Source organism: Diorhabda sublineata, chromosome 8 (genome assembly GCF_026230105.1).
Source record: "Diorhabda sublineata isolate icDioSubl1.1 chromosome 8, icDioSubl1.1, whole genome shotgun sequence".
NCBI lineage: Eukaryota > Metazoa > Arthropoda > Insecta > Coleoptera > Chrysomelidae > Diorhabda > Diorhabda sublineata.
The window spans coordinates 8,023,779-8,040,566 of NC_079481.1; the positions used below are offsets into that span (position 1 = coordinate 8,023,779).

At 29.4% G+C, this 16,788-nt stretch overlaps 1 protein-coding gene across 5 annotated transcripts in view; it reads left to right on the forward strand.

Moving 5' to 3' along the window:
* LOC130447906 (calpain-9-like) overlaps positions 1-16,788 on the forward strand; it is a 71,253-nt gene that overhangs the window by 20,010 nt on the left and 34,455 nt on the right. For 3 of the 5 annotated variants that reach the window (XM_056784957.1, XM_056784958.1, XM_056784961.1), the window contains exon 3: positions 16,607-16,682. In XM_056784957.1, the coding sequence (XP_056640935.1) occupies positions 16,607-16,682 (76 nt within the window). Of the gene's footprint in view, positions 1-12,862; positions 13,096-16,606; positions 16,683-16,788 lie in introns of those variants that run through there. The other 2 variants (XM_056784959.1, XM_056784960.1) reach the window with 2 other exon arrangements.

Consider the following 16,788-nt stretch of genomic DNA (forward strand, 5'->3'; position numbering starts at 1 on the left):
ATTCATGGAACACAGTTTGTCGAAGCCAATTCGAACAACGAGTTAAGAATCGGCTCATCAAAAGTAATTACGAAATGAAAAAATACGTGTCATGGAAAATTTGATTAACACACTGTATATAATCAAATTATGTGTTCTGCTTGGTCATTGGTGTAACTTATCCCCTAAATTTTCTCTCTCAAAAGGGCAGTATGTGTCTGAAGAAGACGTACAAATAGCAAACTAATGATGATATACAAGAAACTGAAAATGTTGAAGTACAACTAGGAAGATGTTTAGGAAACATTATCAAAATGTAATTGCTAAACCATCTTATTATTAAGTGACTTAAATTAACTTTCAACTTCCGTAGAAACTCTACGTATAGCTATAGACCATAGACTTCTAATAACAACGTGGATATCAGGATAGATGTCTTGAATCAACTGGTATCTCTAAAGAATTTTGGTCAACTACACAGTAAACGTTGTAGTTCTTTTTTAAGAACAATACAACGAGGGTATAACAAAAAATTGATGTATGCAATTACCAATTATCGTCGAAGATATCGAAGATCCACTTTAGCAAAACAAATAGTTCAATAGGGTTTTCAAATTATTCAAATTGATGTAATAAATTTGAAAAAATATTTGATAAATTACAATTGAGCGAAATAATTTCGTATATTTTATGAATGTATATCTTTGGACGTCTATGGTTATTTAAGTATTAAATCCGATGTCGACGCATCGCTATGCAGTAATCCGTTGTAACGTTAAATAACGTTACTTGTATTTGTATTTTTGTTTCCTTGAATCCACGGAAATAGAATAAGATAATTTTCATTTAATAACATCGTAATTACGTATCGTATACCCTCATTATATGCTACAGATATAATTTGTTTATGCAAGTGGAACTATGTCTAGCCTGCATATTGCTAAAGATAATTCTATTATCTTATAACCTGTTTTTATATGATTGGAATTATATTTTGTATCTGCTTTACGAGGGCTAATTTTTTACTCAACATTCCAGCCGAAACATGGAGAAGGAAACATTGAAAAATTAAACCGAATTACTGAAAATTCTAAACGAAATACTCAAAATTGAAAGCGAATTATTGAAAATTCTAACCAAAACACTGAAAAAAGAAAACACTGTGAATTGTAACCGAATTACTGAAAAAAACTAGCCAAAACACTCAAAATTGAAACCGAATTACTGAAAATTCTAAACGAAATACTCAAAATTGAAAGCGAATTATTAAAAATTCTAACCAAAACTCTGAAAAAAGAAAACACTGTGAATTGTAACCGAATTACTGAAAAAAACTAGCCAAAACACTCAAAATTGAAACCGAATTACTGAAAATTCTAAGCGAAATACTCAAAATTGAAACCGAATTATTAAAAATTCTAACCAAAACTCTGAAAAAAGAAAACACTGTGAATTGTAACCGAATTACTGAAAAAAACTAGCCAAAACACTCAAAATTGAAACCGAATTACTGAAAATTCTAAGCGAAATACACAAAATTGAAACCGAATTATTAAAAATTCTAACCAAAACTCTGAAAAAAGAAAACACTGTGAATTGTAACCGAATTACTGAAAAAAACTAGCCAAAACACTCAAAATTGAAACCGAATTACTGAAAATTCTAAGCGAAATACTCAAAATTGAAACCGAATTATTAAAAATTCTAGCCAAAACTCTGAAAAAAGAAAACACTGTGAATTGTAACCGAATTACTGAAAAAAACTAGCCAAAACACTCAAAATTGAAACCGAATTACTGAAAATTCTAAACGAAATACTCAAAATTGAAACCGAATTATTAAAAATTCTAACCAAAACTCTGAAAAAAGAAAACACTGTGAATTGTAACCGAATTACTGAAAAAAACTAGCCAAAACACTCAAAATTGAAACCGAATTACTGAAAATTCTAAGCGAAATACTCAAAATTGAAACCGAATTATTAAAAATTCTAACCAAAACTCTGAAAAAAGAAAACACTGTGAATTGTAACCGAATTACTGAAAAAAACTAGCCAAAACACTCAAAATTGAAACCGAATTACTGAAAATTCTAAGCGATATACTCAAAATTGAAACCGAATTATTAAAAATTCTAACCAAAACTCTGAAAAAAGAAAACACTGTGAATTGTAACCGAATTACTGAAAAAAACTAGCCAAAACACTCAAAATTGAAACCGAATTACTGAAAATTCTAAGCGAAATACACAAAATTGAAACCGAATTATTAAAAATTCTAACCAAAACTCTGAAAAAAGAAAACACTGTGAATTGTAACCGAATTACTGAAAAAAACTAGCCAAAACACTCAAAATTGAAACCGAATTACTGAAAATTCTAAGCGAAATACTCAAAATTGAAACCGAATTATTAAAAATTCTAACCAAAACTCTGAAAAAAGAAAACACTGTGAATTGTAACCGAATTACTGAAAAAAACTATCCAAAACACTCAAAATTGAAACCGAATTACTGAAAATTCTAAGCGAAATACTCAAAATTGAAACCGAATTCTTAAAAATTCTAACCAAAACTCTGAAAAAAGAAAACACTGTGAATTGTAACCGAATTACTGAAAAAAACTAGCCAAAACACTCAAAATTGAAACCGAATTACTGAAAATTCTAAGCGAAATACTCAAAATTGAAACCGAATTATTAAAAATTCTAGCCAAAACTCTGAAAAAAGAAAACACTGTGAATTGTAACCGAATTACTGAAAAAAACTAGCCAAAACACTCAAAATTGAAACCGAATTACTGAAAATTCTAAACGAAATACTCAAAATTGAAACCGAATTATTAAAAATTCTAACCAAAACTCTGAAAAAAGTAAACACTGTGAATTGTAACCGAATTACTGAAAAAAACTAGCCAAAACACTCAAAATTGAAACCGAATTACTGAAAATTCTAAGCGAAATACTCAAAATTGAAACCGAATTATTAAAAATTCTAGCCAAAACTCTGAAAAAAGAAAACACTGTGAATTGTAACCGAATTACTGAAAAAAACTAGCCAAAACACTCAAAATTGAAACCGAATTACTGAAAATTCTAAGCGATATACTCAAAATTGAAACCGAATTATTAAAAATTCTAACCAAAACTCTGAAAAAAGAAAACACTGTGAATTGTAACCGAATTACTGAAAAAAACTAGCCAAAACACTCAAAATTGAAACCGAATTACTGAAAATTCTAAGCGAAATACACAAAATTGAAACCGAATTATTAAAAATTCTAACCAAAACTCTGAAAAAGAAAACACTGTGAATTGTAACCGAATTACTGAAAAAAACTAGCCAAAACACTCAAAATTGAAACCGAATTACTGAAAATTCTAAGCGAAATACTCAAAATTGAAACCGAATTATTAAAAATTCTAACCAAAACTCTGAAAAAAGAAAACACTGTGAATTGTAACCGAATTACTGAAAAAAACTATCCAAAACACTCAAAATTGAAACCGAATTACTGAAAATTCTAAGCGAAATACTCAAAATTGAAACCGAATTCTTAAAAATTCTAACCAAAACTCTGAAAAAAGAAAACACTGTGAATTGTAACCGAATTACTGAAAAAAACTAGCCAAAACACTCAAAATTGAAACCGAATTACTGAAAATTCTAAGCGAAATACTCAAAATTGAAACCGAATTATTAAAAATTCTAGCCAAAACTCTGAAAAAAGAAAACACTGTGAATTGTAACCGAATTACTGAAAAAAACTAGCCAAAACACTCAAAATTGAAACCGAATTACTGAAAATTCTAAACGAAATACTCAAAATTGAAACCGAATTATTAAAAATTCTAACCAAAACTCTGAAAAAAGAAAACACTGTGAATTGTAACCGAATTACTGAAAAAAACTAGCCAAAACACTCAAAATTGAAACCGAATTACTGAAAATTCTAAGCGAAATACTCAAAATTGAAACCGAATTATTAAAAATTCTAACCAAAACTCTGAAAAAAGAAAACACTGTGAATTGTAACCGAATTACTGAAAAAAACTAGCCAAAACACTCAAAATTGAAACCGAATTACTGAAAATTCTAAGCGAAATACACAAAATTGAAACCGAATTATTAAAAATTCTAACCAAAACTCTGAAAAAAGAAAACACTGTGAATTGTAACCGAATTACTGAAAAAAACTAGCCAAAACACTCAAAATTGAAACCGAATTACTGAAAATTCTAAGCGAAATACTCAAAATTGAAACCGAATTATTAAAAATTCTAACCAAAACTCTGAAAAAAGAAAACACTGTGAATTGTAACCGAATTACTGAAAAAAACTATCCAAAACACTCAAAATTGAAACCGAATTACTGAAAATTCTAAGCGAAATACTCAAAATTGAAACCGAATTCTTAAAAATTCTAACCAAAACTCTGAAAAAAGAAAACACTGTGAATTGTAACCGAATTACTGAAAAAAACTAGCCAAAACACTCAAAATTGAAACCGAATTACTGAAAATTCTAAGCGAAATACTCAAAATTGAAACCGAATTATTAAAAATTCTAGCCAAAACTCTGAAAAAAGAAAACACTGTGAATTGTAACCGAATTACTGAAAAAAACTAGCCAAAACACTCAAAATTGAAACCGAATTACTGAAAATTCTAAACGAAATAGTCAAAATTGAAACCGAATTATTAAAAATTCTAACCAAAACTCTGAAAAAAGAAAACACTGTGAATTGTAACCGAATTACTGAAAAAAACTAGCCAAAACACTCAAAATTGAAACCGAATTACTGAAAATTCTAAGCGAAATACACAAAATTGAAACCGAATTATTAAAAATTCTAACCAAAACTCTGAAAAAAGAAAACACTGTGAATTGTAACCGAATTACTGAAAAAAACTAGCCAAAACACTCAAAATTGAAACCGAATTACTGAAAATTCTAAGCGAAATACTCAAAATTGAAACCGAATTATTAAAAATTCTAACCAAAACTCTGAAAAAAGAAAACACTGTGAATTGTAACCGAATTACTGAAAAAAACTATCCAAAACACTCAAAATTGAAACCGAATTACTGAAAATTCTAAGCGAAATACTCAAAATTGAAACCGAATTCTTAAAAATTCTAACCAAAACTCTGAAAAAAGAAAACACTGTGAATTGTAACCGAATTACTGAAAAAAACTAGCCAAAACACTCAAAATTGAAACCGAATTACTGAAAATTCTAAGCGAAATACTCAAAATTGAAACCGAATTATTAAAAATTCTAGCCAAAACTCTGAAAAAAGAAAACACTGTGAATTGTAACCGAATTACTGAAAAAAACTAGCCAAAACACTCAAAATTGAAACCGAATTACTGAAAATTCTAAACGAAATACTCAAAATTGAAACCGAATTATTAAAAATTCTAACCAAAACTCTGAAAAAAGAAAACACTGTGAATTGTAACCGAATTACTGAAAAAAACTAGCCAAAACACTCAAAATTGAAACCGAATTACTGAAAATTCTAAGCGAAATACTCAAAATTGAAACCGAATTATTAAAAATTCTAACCAAAACTCTGAAAAAAGAAAACACTGTGAATTGTAACCGAATTACTGAAAAAAACTATCCAAAACACTCAAAATTGAAACCGAATTACTGAAAATTCTAACCGAAACACTGAAAATTGAAACCTAATTATTAAAAATTCTAATGGAAATACTAGAAACGGAAACCAAAACACTACGTATCATCATATGTTCCACAGGATTTAAATTTGTCTCTGAAGACGGTGACTTGTTCATCGAAACTCGCGTCAGACAGTGCATTGTGAAAGTTGGTGTAGTGTAAACACCAACGGTTCTAAAAATTCGAGCTTAATTGGGATATTATTAGGATTAATTAATTTAATGTTGATATTAGTTTAATAATTAAAATTAGGAGTACATTATGGTGAATAAAGTAGTAAAAACATCTGAATTTTTCCTTCTTTTAAGCTTATTCAAGAGGTTTTTAACGATATATGGGCAGTTAAAGTTGAAATTAATAAAATGTAAAAGCTCTGCTTTCAAATTGAGTTCAATAGATTTTACTACTATCAAATTTTAGCCTACTTGATATACATTTTTTTAATTGAATACGTTCTATAATTAAGAATAATTGACATTTATCAAAACCGAGCTTCTTTCTATTCTTTCGCATAGTCAAGTTCCCATATATGATTGCTCTGATTATTTTCGAGGTCATGTGTTAATAAAGTAACATCGTATACACATTCACACAAGATACCAACTTCACTGTTAACTGTATCATTTACAAGTGTTTTAATTGATATAAATAGACAAATGGTGTGCTTCTATAATTTCATTCTCTCTTCGTGTAAATTGCTCGAAACGCTTCAGTGCCATTCTGCTATTTTTATAAAAAATAAGGAAGTTTGACGTACGATTTTTTATACTTTTTATTCGTATTGTTTTCATTGCGAAACGTAAACAATTTAAATGAATCTAAACAAAAGTAAATCACTCTCTATTGTATATTTCCATTTTTTATCATTTTAATAACATTTTATCGTGAACAGGGTCGATTATTTTGAGGTTATGCGGTAAAGTACAGTGCCTACTTCACCGACCTCAAATCGTCGTAAATTTTCATTTCATTTTTAATACATTTTCTTCTTTTTTCAATAGATTTAATGTTGCTATCATTAAATTTTCTACAATTTTCATAGGCTTTAGCCCTGGTCTAACAGTACATTTATATAATTGGCGCTCATGCAAATACCTTTTTAGTACAGTCTGAGATACGTTCAATATTATCTTAAGAATGCATTATCTAGCCATATTCGGCGTAATTTATACCTGTAAACCTACTTCTGATACATAGAAATAGTTAAGGAGCAGATATTAGACAAGTTCATAGCTTTATTGTGGATTATCTTCATGAAAAAATTTACGCATAAATTTCCACCTCTTTTTCCGAACTTCACCAAAGAATTGATTAGTACATTAGTTTGGGTTGACTTTACTTTTCCATCCTTAATATTTGTTCATTCCTTTCTGTAGCTTGAATCGTCGTGTTTAGGCATTTTCGTCCGGGAAATCAAATTCCAGTGGTAAACAAAAGTTACCACAATGGTGTAGGTTCAATGAGGTATTTGAGAACCCATCATCCACCTTTCTCTTTGATCTTCCCTTTAATAATTTTACCCTCTCTCTAACGTACGAAATCTTCACTCTTTTCTCAGGTATATTGCCCTTTTTTCCAAAGCAAAAAGTTTCATCGCAATCATCTGTATTTTCAGCTCCAAGACCATTCAAGTTTTTATTTATATTCTAATTAATAATAATAAAATCTTCTCATTATTCTATATTCAAACAATAGGTAATATATTTGCTAAATTTACTTTTTAATTGATTACTACAATACTGTTGTTAGATTTAAATGAAATATACAAAGCCCTAATTCGCTTTTAACTAGGTTATGATAATTATCATTGCTTCTAAATCAGATCTCAATCATCGAACTCTTTAAGATCCAGAAAATTTTTACATCGAATATAACGTAATTTTTGTTTTGTATCGGCCCTTTCAATTTTGTTCACCTTCCATTTATATCGACCTCAAGCAATTGCCTTTTTCCTATTTACTGTACTCTAACATGGACTATCAACAACCCAAGCGACTTTATTAAAAATGTGTTAAAAAAAACATTAAATTAATATAATTATGATTTTTTTTTATGAAAAATTACGTCGTAAAGTTTAATAAAATTATCCCCAATCCTACGAAACTGCAGGATTCAAATATACAAGATATTTTAGTCATTAGCTTCAATTGTAAAGTTTTCTTTTCAGTATCATAGTTTTGTTAATGTTATTAATAAATTTTAGTATTTTTAATTTACTTCAATATATTTAGGTGCAACGGCCCCTCAACTAAAATTTCCCTGGTCGAGTTTTGCGTCTTTCCAAACTCGGGATTGTGTTACGCAAAATCGACATCATTAAAATATTCCGGTTTTGTCTTATTGTTCATTTCAGACTGTTAGTTATAAAATCTGTTTTACTACGCTGCATTCACTGTTTATTTTATCATAATTTGTTGTTTTCTTCATAATAATTAACCTTTGAAATTAATTATTTATAATCTCAACTAATTTTTTTTTCATGCTCAGTTGCTCGTACCTCATGTTCAAGGCTACCATCTTCTATTTGAATTAAATATTATTTTTTACCACTTCACCCTTAATTTGAACTTAAATTCTTTTGGGTTTTCGATTTTTCTCAATAAAATTGAGTAAGTTTTTATCTACCAAACAGCTTAAAACTTTTCCAAACCTATTTTCAGAAATTTTAATGTCATAATGATAATAACCAATATGTTTTGATTTTTATACAGCAACATTTTTTTATTATATATATAGGACAATAAAATATCCATATTTACCGGAAGGATGTTTTGGTTTAGTGGAAGATCCTTCTAAATCTGAAGATATAATTTAAATCGCGTATCTACAATATATTTGGTCGATGGATTGGGTTTTTTGAAAATTGAGAGCCAACCTCATGCACAAATCTCAAAATTGTTTCAGAAAAATATGTAAAATAAGTTGTGATGACGAAATACAAGATCGAAAAATCTCAAATTGAATAGCTACAATTCTAAATATAATGTATAACTTTTGTATAAATAAATTGATGTATTAATAAACTTTTATTTTTATTTACAAATCAATTTCTTATTTAATTAATAATAAAATCCCGCAGAATGAATTTCCTCATCAGATTAGGATATTAATGACCTTAATCCGTGTTTGTGCCGCATTGCCGTTTGTTGTTTTTTTTTTCTTTTATTTCCCGGAGAGTGTACAGATCCTCAAGTGTGTTATCTCGAAAAGATATTATCTTTACGAAAGTAATTGACATTCCAAAAGGATTATAATTGCTTCCCCATGCGACGAACGCAATATAAAAGCCAATCGATGTAAAGATAACAAATATTTAATACCTACTACAATTGCAAAATACTATAAATTACTCGGCCAAAAATGGTAACAGAAATCGTGCGCTAATCGATTGATTACCGACTAGGACCGTATTCAAGATAAATTTCAAATATCGATAAGATAAAAAATAGAGGACGCATTTTTATTTATGGGAAATGTAGGGGGGGCACTACAAGCATTGACGAACCCGGTCAACTTTGGAGCGCTGTAGCAGCGTTTTAAATGAATGGAATTTAAAAAAATTATGGAGAAAAATCTTAGTGAAGAGCTTCTCTACAAAATTGTTCTGGCATAATTTTTTAGTAAAATCAATAGAAAAAAAGTTATTACGCAAAAAAGGAAATTTTTTTCACTTTTTTGTTCATAACTTTTCAAATTCTGGATTTATGACAAAACGTTACATAGACATAATTGTAGAAAAAGCGATTTGCTACAAAATATGCGTCAACAATTTTTTTGTAAGATTGGTAGTTTCCGAGATATTGCGAAAAACGTGTTTAAAAAAGTAAGTACCACAAAAAAAATGTATTGATAACTTATATAACTAATATATTCCCATTTTAAACTTTGAATTTCTAAGCTGTAAATCTTTCAAATTGTCTTTTTATTTCATTGAAATTAAATGGTCGATTTGATGTACGAAATACAGAATTTGCTCATTTTGATTGGAGTGATTGCAATAATCCACAACATTAAATAAATAAAAAGTTAAAATAATAAATAAAATATCGATATTTATTCAAATTTAGTATGCATTTAATGTGAAAGAGGAATTTTGAATATTCAAACCGAATTTAAAAAATGAAAACAATGGGAAATAAGAATTGACCACGTAAAAAAGTTTTGGTTCAGATTCAGAACGTATTAAAATTGTTCTTAAATTCGAGGAAGCATCCAGTGAAATAAACAAGCATCGTAAACCATTTGTTGATATAATTATTCGTCTACTTATACTAGTACGTCTCTGCATTAGGTCTTATTTCTTGTATTACAAAAATACAAATGTAAATTTACAAGTAACATTAAACGCATATTTCAATCGGCGTTTTTGATCTCCGATCTCCATTCTTCAGATAATTTTTGTTCATTTCCAATTATGGAATCGTGTTATTTGTGTGAGTGTGAATTGGATCTTATAAACCTAATTTTTCATTCTCCTTCTGTATTATTTCAAATTTTCTTCGAGATCTGGCTATTTTCTGCTTTCATAATTCAATATATTATTATTCATTTCTTACTTCTTTCGCCTCATTTATATGGTTTTGTTGATGAATTATATTTAGATATTTATCAATTGAAACCTCGTTAATAATAAAATAATAATAAAAACAAAATCAAATTTCACATCTCAAAAATTTACAGTATAGAACTATAAATTATTTAAGTATTTTTTTATCATTTATAGCTTATAGCTATAGCTATAATGTGAACCATCTTTTTTCGTATATTAGATTCTGTTCCAAAAATCTTTCCAATTATAATTTTTGATATTTCGTTTATTTTTTTATCGCATTAATGACCTGTTAGTCTATTTTATAAATACTGAGATGTCTGCCCTATGTAGAAAACATCATAATCATACAAGGTACTTGATATATAGTATCATTTCTTTTGAGGGGTATTTTAGGTTTTAGTTTAGTGAAATAAATTAATAATATATTATGTTCTTTATAACTTATACTAATATCATGTTTTTTTTTTAAATAATTCGACAATTACTCGAATAGTCTTTGTACACATGGTAAAAAAAATGTTTTGATGATTACATTCTCGATTTATTATAGTATTTATTCATCCTTTTCTCGAATAAGTTGGTTACAAGCTTTTCCTGATCATTATTTTCTTTTAATTTATTTCTATATTTCTGTATCCACATTTTTTTTAAACTTTACTTGTTTATTTTTTGCACTATATGTTGTTAATTGTTTCTTTCTTCTTCTTACTGCTTTAAACCCTGCTTTTCATAAATTTTTTCTTTTTTTTATATATATATACATATATATTTATTCAGAAATGAATTTAACATGATTTGAATTTAACAATATTATGGATTTTTTTAAATTTATACGAGATCTGGTCTCGGATATCTAACATCTTTCATTGTGACATAAGTAGGTTGATTAAGAAATTATTCAAATGTTTACATGTTCTTCGTGAATGGAGAAACAAGGTTAAATACATTGTTCTGTTATATAAACTCGGGTGCACTAGAACAAACATTTACCTGTTTATATTTCTCATAGTATAGACGTGATACCTACTAGAAAAATTATTGTAGGAGGTATCCACAGGGTCATCGAGTTGGCCTTAACCGAGTCATGTTTATATATTCGATTTTATAAGATCAAAGAACTTTGCATTTTTTTTAATGTATAAATATTAAATAATTTTCATAATTCCGTTGATTAACCAATGAGAAATATATCAAAAAATATTTTGATAAAGACTAAAGTTGAATCGAAGCGTCAATTTTTTATCAATCTCCCAAAAATTATGCAAAAAAAAATTTTAAAACAGAAGATATCTAAAATCAAGAACATTTAGAAGCATTAAATTCTTGTAGATATAAAAGATGAATAAAATAAAGACTAAAGAATAATTTGGTATTAGTAAACATTTATTTTTAAAATGGAAACGTTGAACTTTGAAAGGTTATATCCCGGTTAATTCTAAATTTCTATTTTTTAGCAGCTTCAGCTTATATTTTATATTTTCTAATATATTGAATTGTATATTAAGTCATTCCTTTATTAATTTTCGTCATCATATTTTCAAAAAATTAGTCTACTACTACAGTATTTACTATTTTTGACATTGGGCGTTTTTTTTTGTATTTTTAGTACTAAATACTACGTCTGGTTTATTCACTATACGTTTTGCTAATGCATTTGGATGCACTTTTCCGCGTTCTTCTTTTCGTGAACAAATTCATTGCTTATGAACTATTGGACTCGTAGTATCATTTTTAGAAATTTGAACTGAAATCCCTGTATAATTTTGATAATTCAATTTGGAGCTGTTACTCATAATTTAAGCACTATACACTATACTAATTCACAATAATTTACTTTTCACTATTACTTAACTGAATTAAATAATTTATTCAAATTTTCCGATTACTTCGTTAATTCGTTCTGTTAACTACAACTATTTATTGTAAACTGATTGTATCCTAGAAGAATTCTCCAAACTTCTAGAACATAAAGAAACAAAAAATAAAAAGCTTCCTAGAATTTATTCAAAAGAAACAATGTAAATAAACCGCTTGCTATGAAAACTTGAGATCAAATGAATTCCGCAATTTATTAAAAAATGTATGTATTCGCCGAAATTTTAAATTCTATTATAGCCAAGCAGGGCTGGCGTAAGGAGACCCATTTCGCGAACTTGATCATAACATTATGTCTTTATTTTCAAAACATACTTGTGTTTCGATGATAACTTCTTTCACGATGAAAAATTTCGGTCCTTTTAAAGCTTGAGAATAAAAAAAATCACTGGTGGCTAAATATGTAGGATACGGTAGATATAGAAGCAATTCTAAGCTAAATATTCACGCTTTTCTCTATGGTTTTAGTGATATGTGACATCGTGCATTGTCTTAATGAAACAAAACTTTCTTTTTCTTCAAATGGGGATATTTTCCCGTGCTTAAAACGCTTCAACAACCATAATATTTTACTGGCCCCATAACCTTGCAGGCCGATTTTTACGCTTTGGAATCGCTTCATCACAAACATTCCATTCGGCTGTCGAATGAATTCTTTTATAAATTCAGTACGTTTGAAAAAATTCTAACACCATACATTTATTTTTTTCGTATGAATTAACACTATCCCTCCCATTGTTTAAACAAATTATATTTTCTTAAGGACAATCATTACATTTTCGTCGATACTAAATTATCAACAAGTACCATAATAGTGCGCTTTAACTGGTATTCGTACTGACATTGAATTAGTGTCAATAAATAAAAGCAACATATATAATTAGTAATTATTTGCAATAACAATTACCAGCTATTGTCGTTAGATATTTTTTTTGTCAGTATTACGTGAACGATTTCGAAATAATGTTATTCAAAACACCAGAAGATTGGATTGTTTTCAAAGGTTTGTTTTTCATTTATATTTTTCTTATTTTCACGTTAAAACTTTCGAAACTGCAGTAACCTTTGAATACGTACATAGATAGTGCAATTACTGTAAAACTAGCTAGAAGCATTCCACAGTCTTGATTTGGTGTTATCCGTATCCAAATTACTACACTACTGGTATTATATTTGAAATTAAATAATCCTTACATACCTGAGAACGTATTTAGTACTCTGAACATTCCTTTCAAGTACTTATATACCGAATAGTACCGTGTTTTACAGAAGAATGAACTAGAAGATTGGCATTATCGTTAACGTTACTATTTTGTATATTTGATTTGAAAAAACTATTGTTTTCACTATTCTGATTTAAGCTATAAACTATAAGATTTTTCCTGTTGGTACTAATCATCCATTTTCTCTATTAATGTACTGAACTCCTTCTGTACTTTCTATTTACGGTGCTAGAATGATTAAGTTAGGTTAGGTTAGATTAGGTTAGGTTAAGTTATGTTAAGTTAGGTTAGGATAGGTTGTATATTTTCATAGAATGATATACAGAGTGAGTTTAATGCATGGAACACCTTAATTATTTCCCAATCTATGTATTCGTTTAAAAAATCCATATCTTTGTTAAGATTTTCGTTCCTGAAATTCAATTGTGTGTTTTTAGCTCTTCTGCTTTTTCTTTATCAGTGTCCCATTCCATTACTTCCACCATTGGTTTTCTTTCTTCTCTGAGGAATTTTAATATATTCTATATGTTTTTGAGGGTCTAATTTTTTCATCCGAAAACAGGATAAATCTTTTAGGGTACAATTTATAATAACCATTATAGTATGATGTCATATGCCTTGTCCTTTGTGAAGATCTACCTAGAAATCGCAGTTGTTAACAACCAGGTAGTTTTAGTACCCAAATTGTGTTTGGAATATGTTTCTTAATAGTTCCGGCGGTAGAATTTGAATGATTTCTATAACTATATACAAGGTGGTTCAAAAGAAAAATCAAATTTAAAATTTTTCTTTCACTTAAAATTTTTTTCTTCGGTATAAATTTGTACTTTCAAGTTTTATTTTTATTTTCTCAACATATTCTTGAAAATCACAAAGAATTAGTGCTGGTTTACGAAGACATCTTCCAGAAAAAGGCGTCATCTGTTTTAAGAAATAGTCAACAACTTCTACCAGACAACAAACGCATTACCCAATATTCAAGGATGCAAAATATAGTGCACTACCCTATATATGTATGGATATGGGGTCTCGTATACACCGCGATCCAAAACGTCTAATGGAGAACCCAGTGTTTACAGCTGATCCATCAAACCCACTCGTTTTAAAAAGATCTTCGTCTTCTATTTCAAGCGCTCCCAGTCGTCTTCTATTTCAAGCGCTCACAGTCGTCTTCTGTTTCAAGCGCTCCCAGGTGTATTATTCTGGAGTTCCTTAATATTTTATACTTTATCCTCTGTTAATATTTGTAAATTGTTCTTACTGATGCTTATACATTCTTTGTCTTTGTCTTCCACAGAAAGAAACTTGGTTAAAGCACCAGACAATTTTCGAAAACAAGCATTCGGTGGAAAACCGTAAATTAAATGATTATTATATACCTATTATAAGTTGTTTCCCTATGTATTCAAATTTCTTGCCATAAAATGAAATAAATTTCAAACAAAATAGATGATCAACGATGTTCATCGTATATTTCAATGATTCTTTTACAAAAATAACAGACAAGTACCTCGGAAGTTTTGCCTACATTCATTTATAGTTACAAGAAAAAATTATCTACCCGCTTTATTAGTACAAGAGCTGAAACGTTTCGAGTAAACGAAAGTTATAGTAAATAATCATTAGGTCGCATTCAAATTAAATTAAACGCTCAGGTGAATTAGAAGCTTGCTAGTAAGTGCAGCCAAACACATCGGAAGATATTGGTAATGTTATTTTTAGACCATTTTAGACCGACACGTTGATTGGTTTTCTTCTTTGACAGCTTGCCACAAGCTTCCTTTGAGGATGCATATAAACGTAGCCTAACAAAATTCGCGTATTCAGTTAACGGTTTATTGGTTAGCTCTCTAACTAAAGAGGAGCGATGTAACATCCAACACAATTACTAAACGAAACCAGACAATCTGAAGTTCCCGTTCGAATTTATTAATTGTGCCGCCCATTACTCCGCAATAAATGGCATGGAACTTTAATTTACCAAAGTTGATCACGATTTTCGCGAGATAGACCACTAAAGAGGAATTCCTAGAAGCAGGAATTAAATAAAATAATTATAGTGTTAAAACAGCTATAAATATCGAGATAAACGCGAAAGGAATGCCTCAATACAACGGGTTTCCTCATTTGAGAAAAAAATTCGAAATAGTTTTTTCAAGTACGAACGGTTAGTTCATTTTTATACTACAGAGTATAGTATAGCGCTGAATTATTTTTTTTCCTGTAAGAGGACACCCTTACCGAGCAAACTCCACCTCCTGGGCTCCCGCACTTTGCAATGGTATCCGCTCTCGTATTGCTTCATTATCTTTCGTTATTTCTAGTTGCTACTCTCTGTTTCTTTTTGGTTTGTTTTATAGTCCGATTCATAGGTGCAATTCCAGGACTTCTCCGATTCTAACAAGCATTCCATCATATTGGTAATAACAAAACTTTACCTACGAAGACGATGCCTTACTGCAGTAAGTGTGTCTGATCTCCTCTAGGTATAAAGGTACCTGCCGAAGCATCCGTGGCCTGTGAGCTTTTGTGTACTTAGTTTTCCCATGCCTCTTGTTCACCCAAACTTCGATAATAGGAACAAATCGGTGGGTCCGTCAGCTTGTCCAATTTTATTTGCCACTTCTGGATGAGATTTTTTTGCATCAGCGTTCGACACTCCTTCGTATCTTTCTATTGACTCCTCTATCTGCTTTCTAAAGCTGAATCTAGCTTCTAGCAAAACTCCTCGGTACTTCACTGTTTTAATTTTCCTTTTATGTGTCAAGCGAGTTTCCTACGAGCTGCAATGGTGTGTTAACTAGATTAATAAGGAATTATTTGATTAGAGGAGACTTCGTCTGCAAAGCCAATTAAGATAACACTTTGTGGCATCTCTATTCGAAAGAGCCCTTCGATAGAACTGAGTTTCTTCATGAATAAACTTGATTCGTTCTTTTTTATTGTTTGCCATAGCTATTGCTTGGTTTCAAGTTTCTCTTCTTCATTCCATATAACTTTAACTAGTCTCTTTCTTGTTTGAATAATTCCCTTAATCTATGAGCTGAGTTTGTGAATTGACTTTAGTCGCACGCACTCTGCTAGCAAAAAATCTGTAACTAGCTTTCTTTTTTTGGATTTAAGCATCTCAAACCCATTAGTCTTAGATTTATAATGAGTTACCTGCGTTGGTAAAGAAAAAATAAAGAAACTTCTGTGTACGTCCAGTAGATGGCGTTATTAGCTTTTGTGTTTCACTGTTTCCCTCTTGACTTGCTGAATTTATTAATTATGGGTTTTATTTTGTTTTAGGAGCTAATGGACACGCCAAGGCTTACATGAACGGACAAGCTTTGAAACCTGAAGATAGACAATCAACTCTTTCTAGGTAAACCATTTCTATCTTTAATTGTCGGTGCTATAAACAAAATATTTTTTGATTTGCAATAAATCTTTCAATCCCATAACATTTGAATCACAAAACTAATGAAACA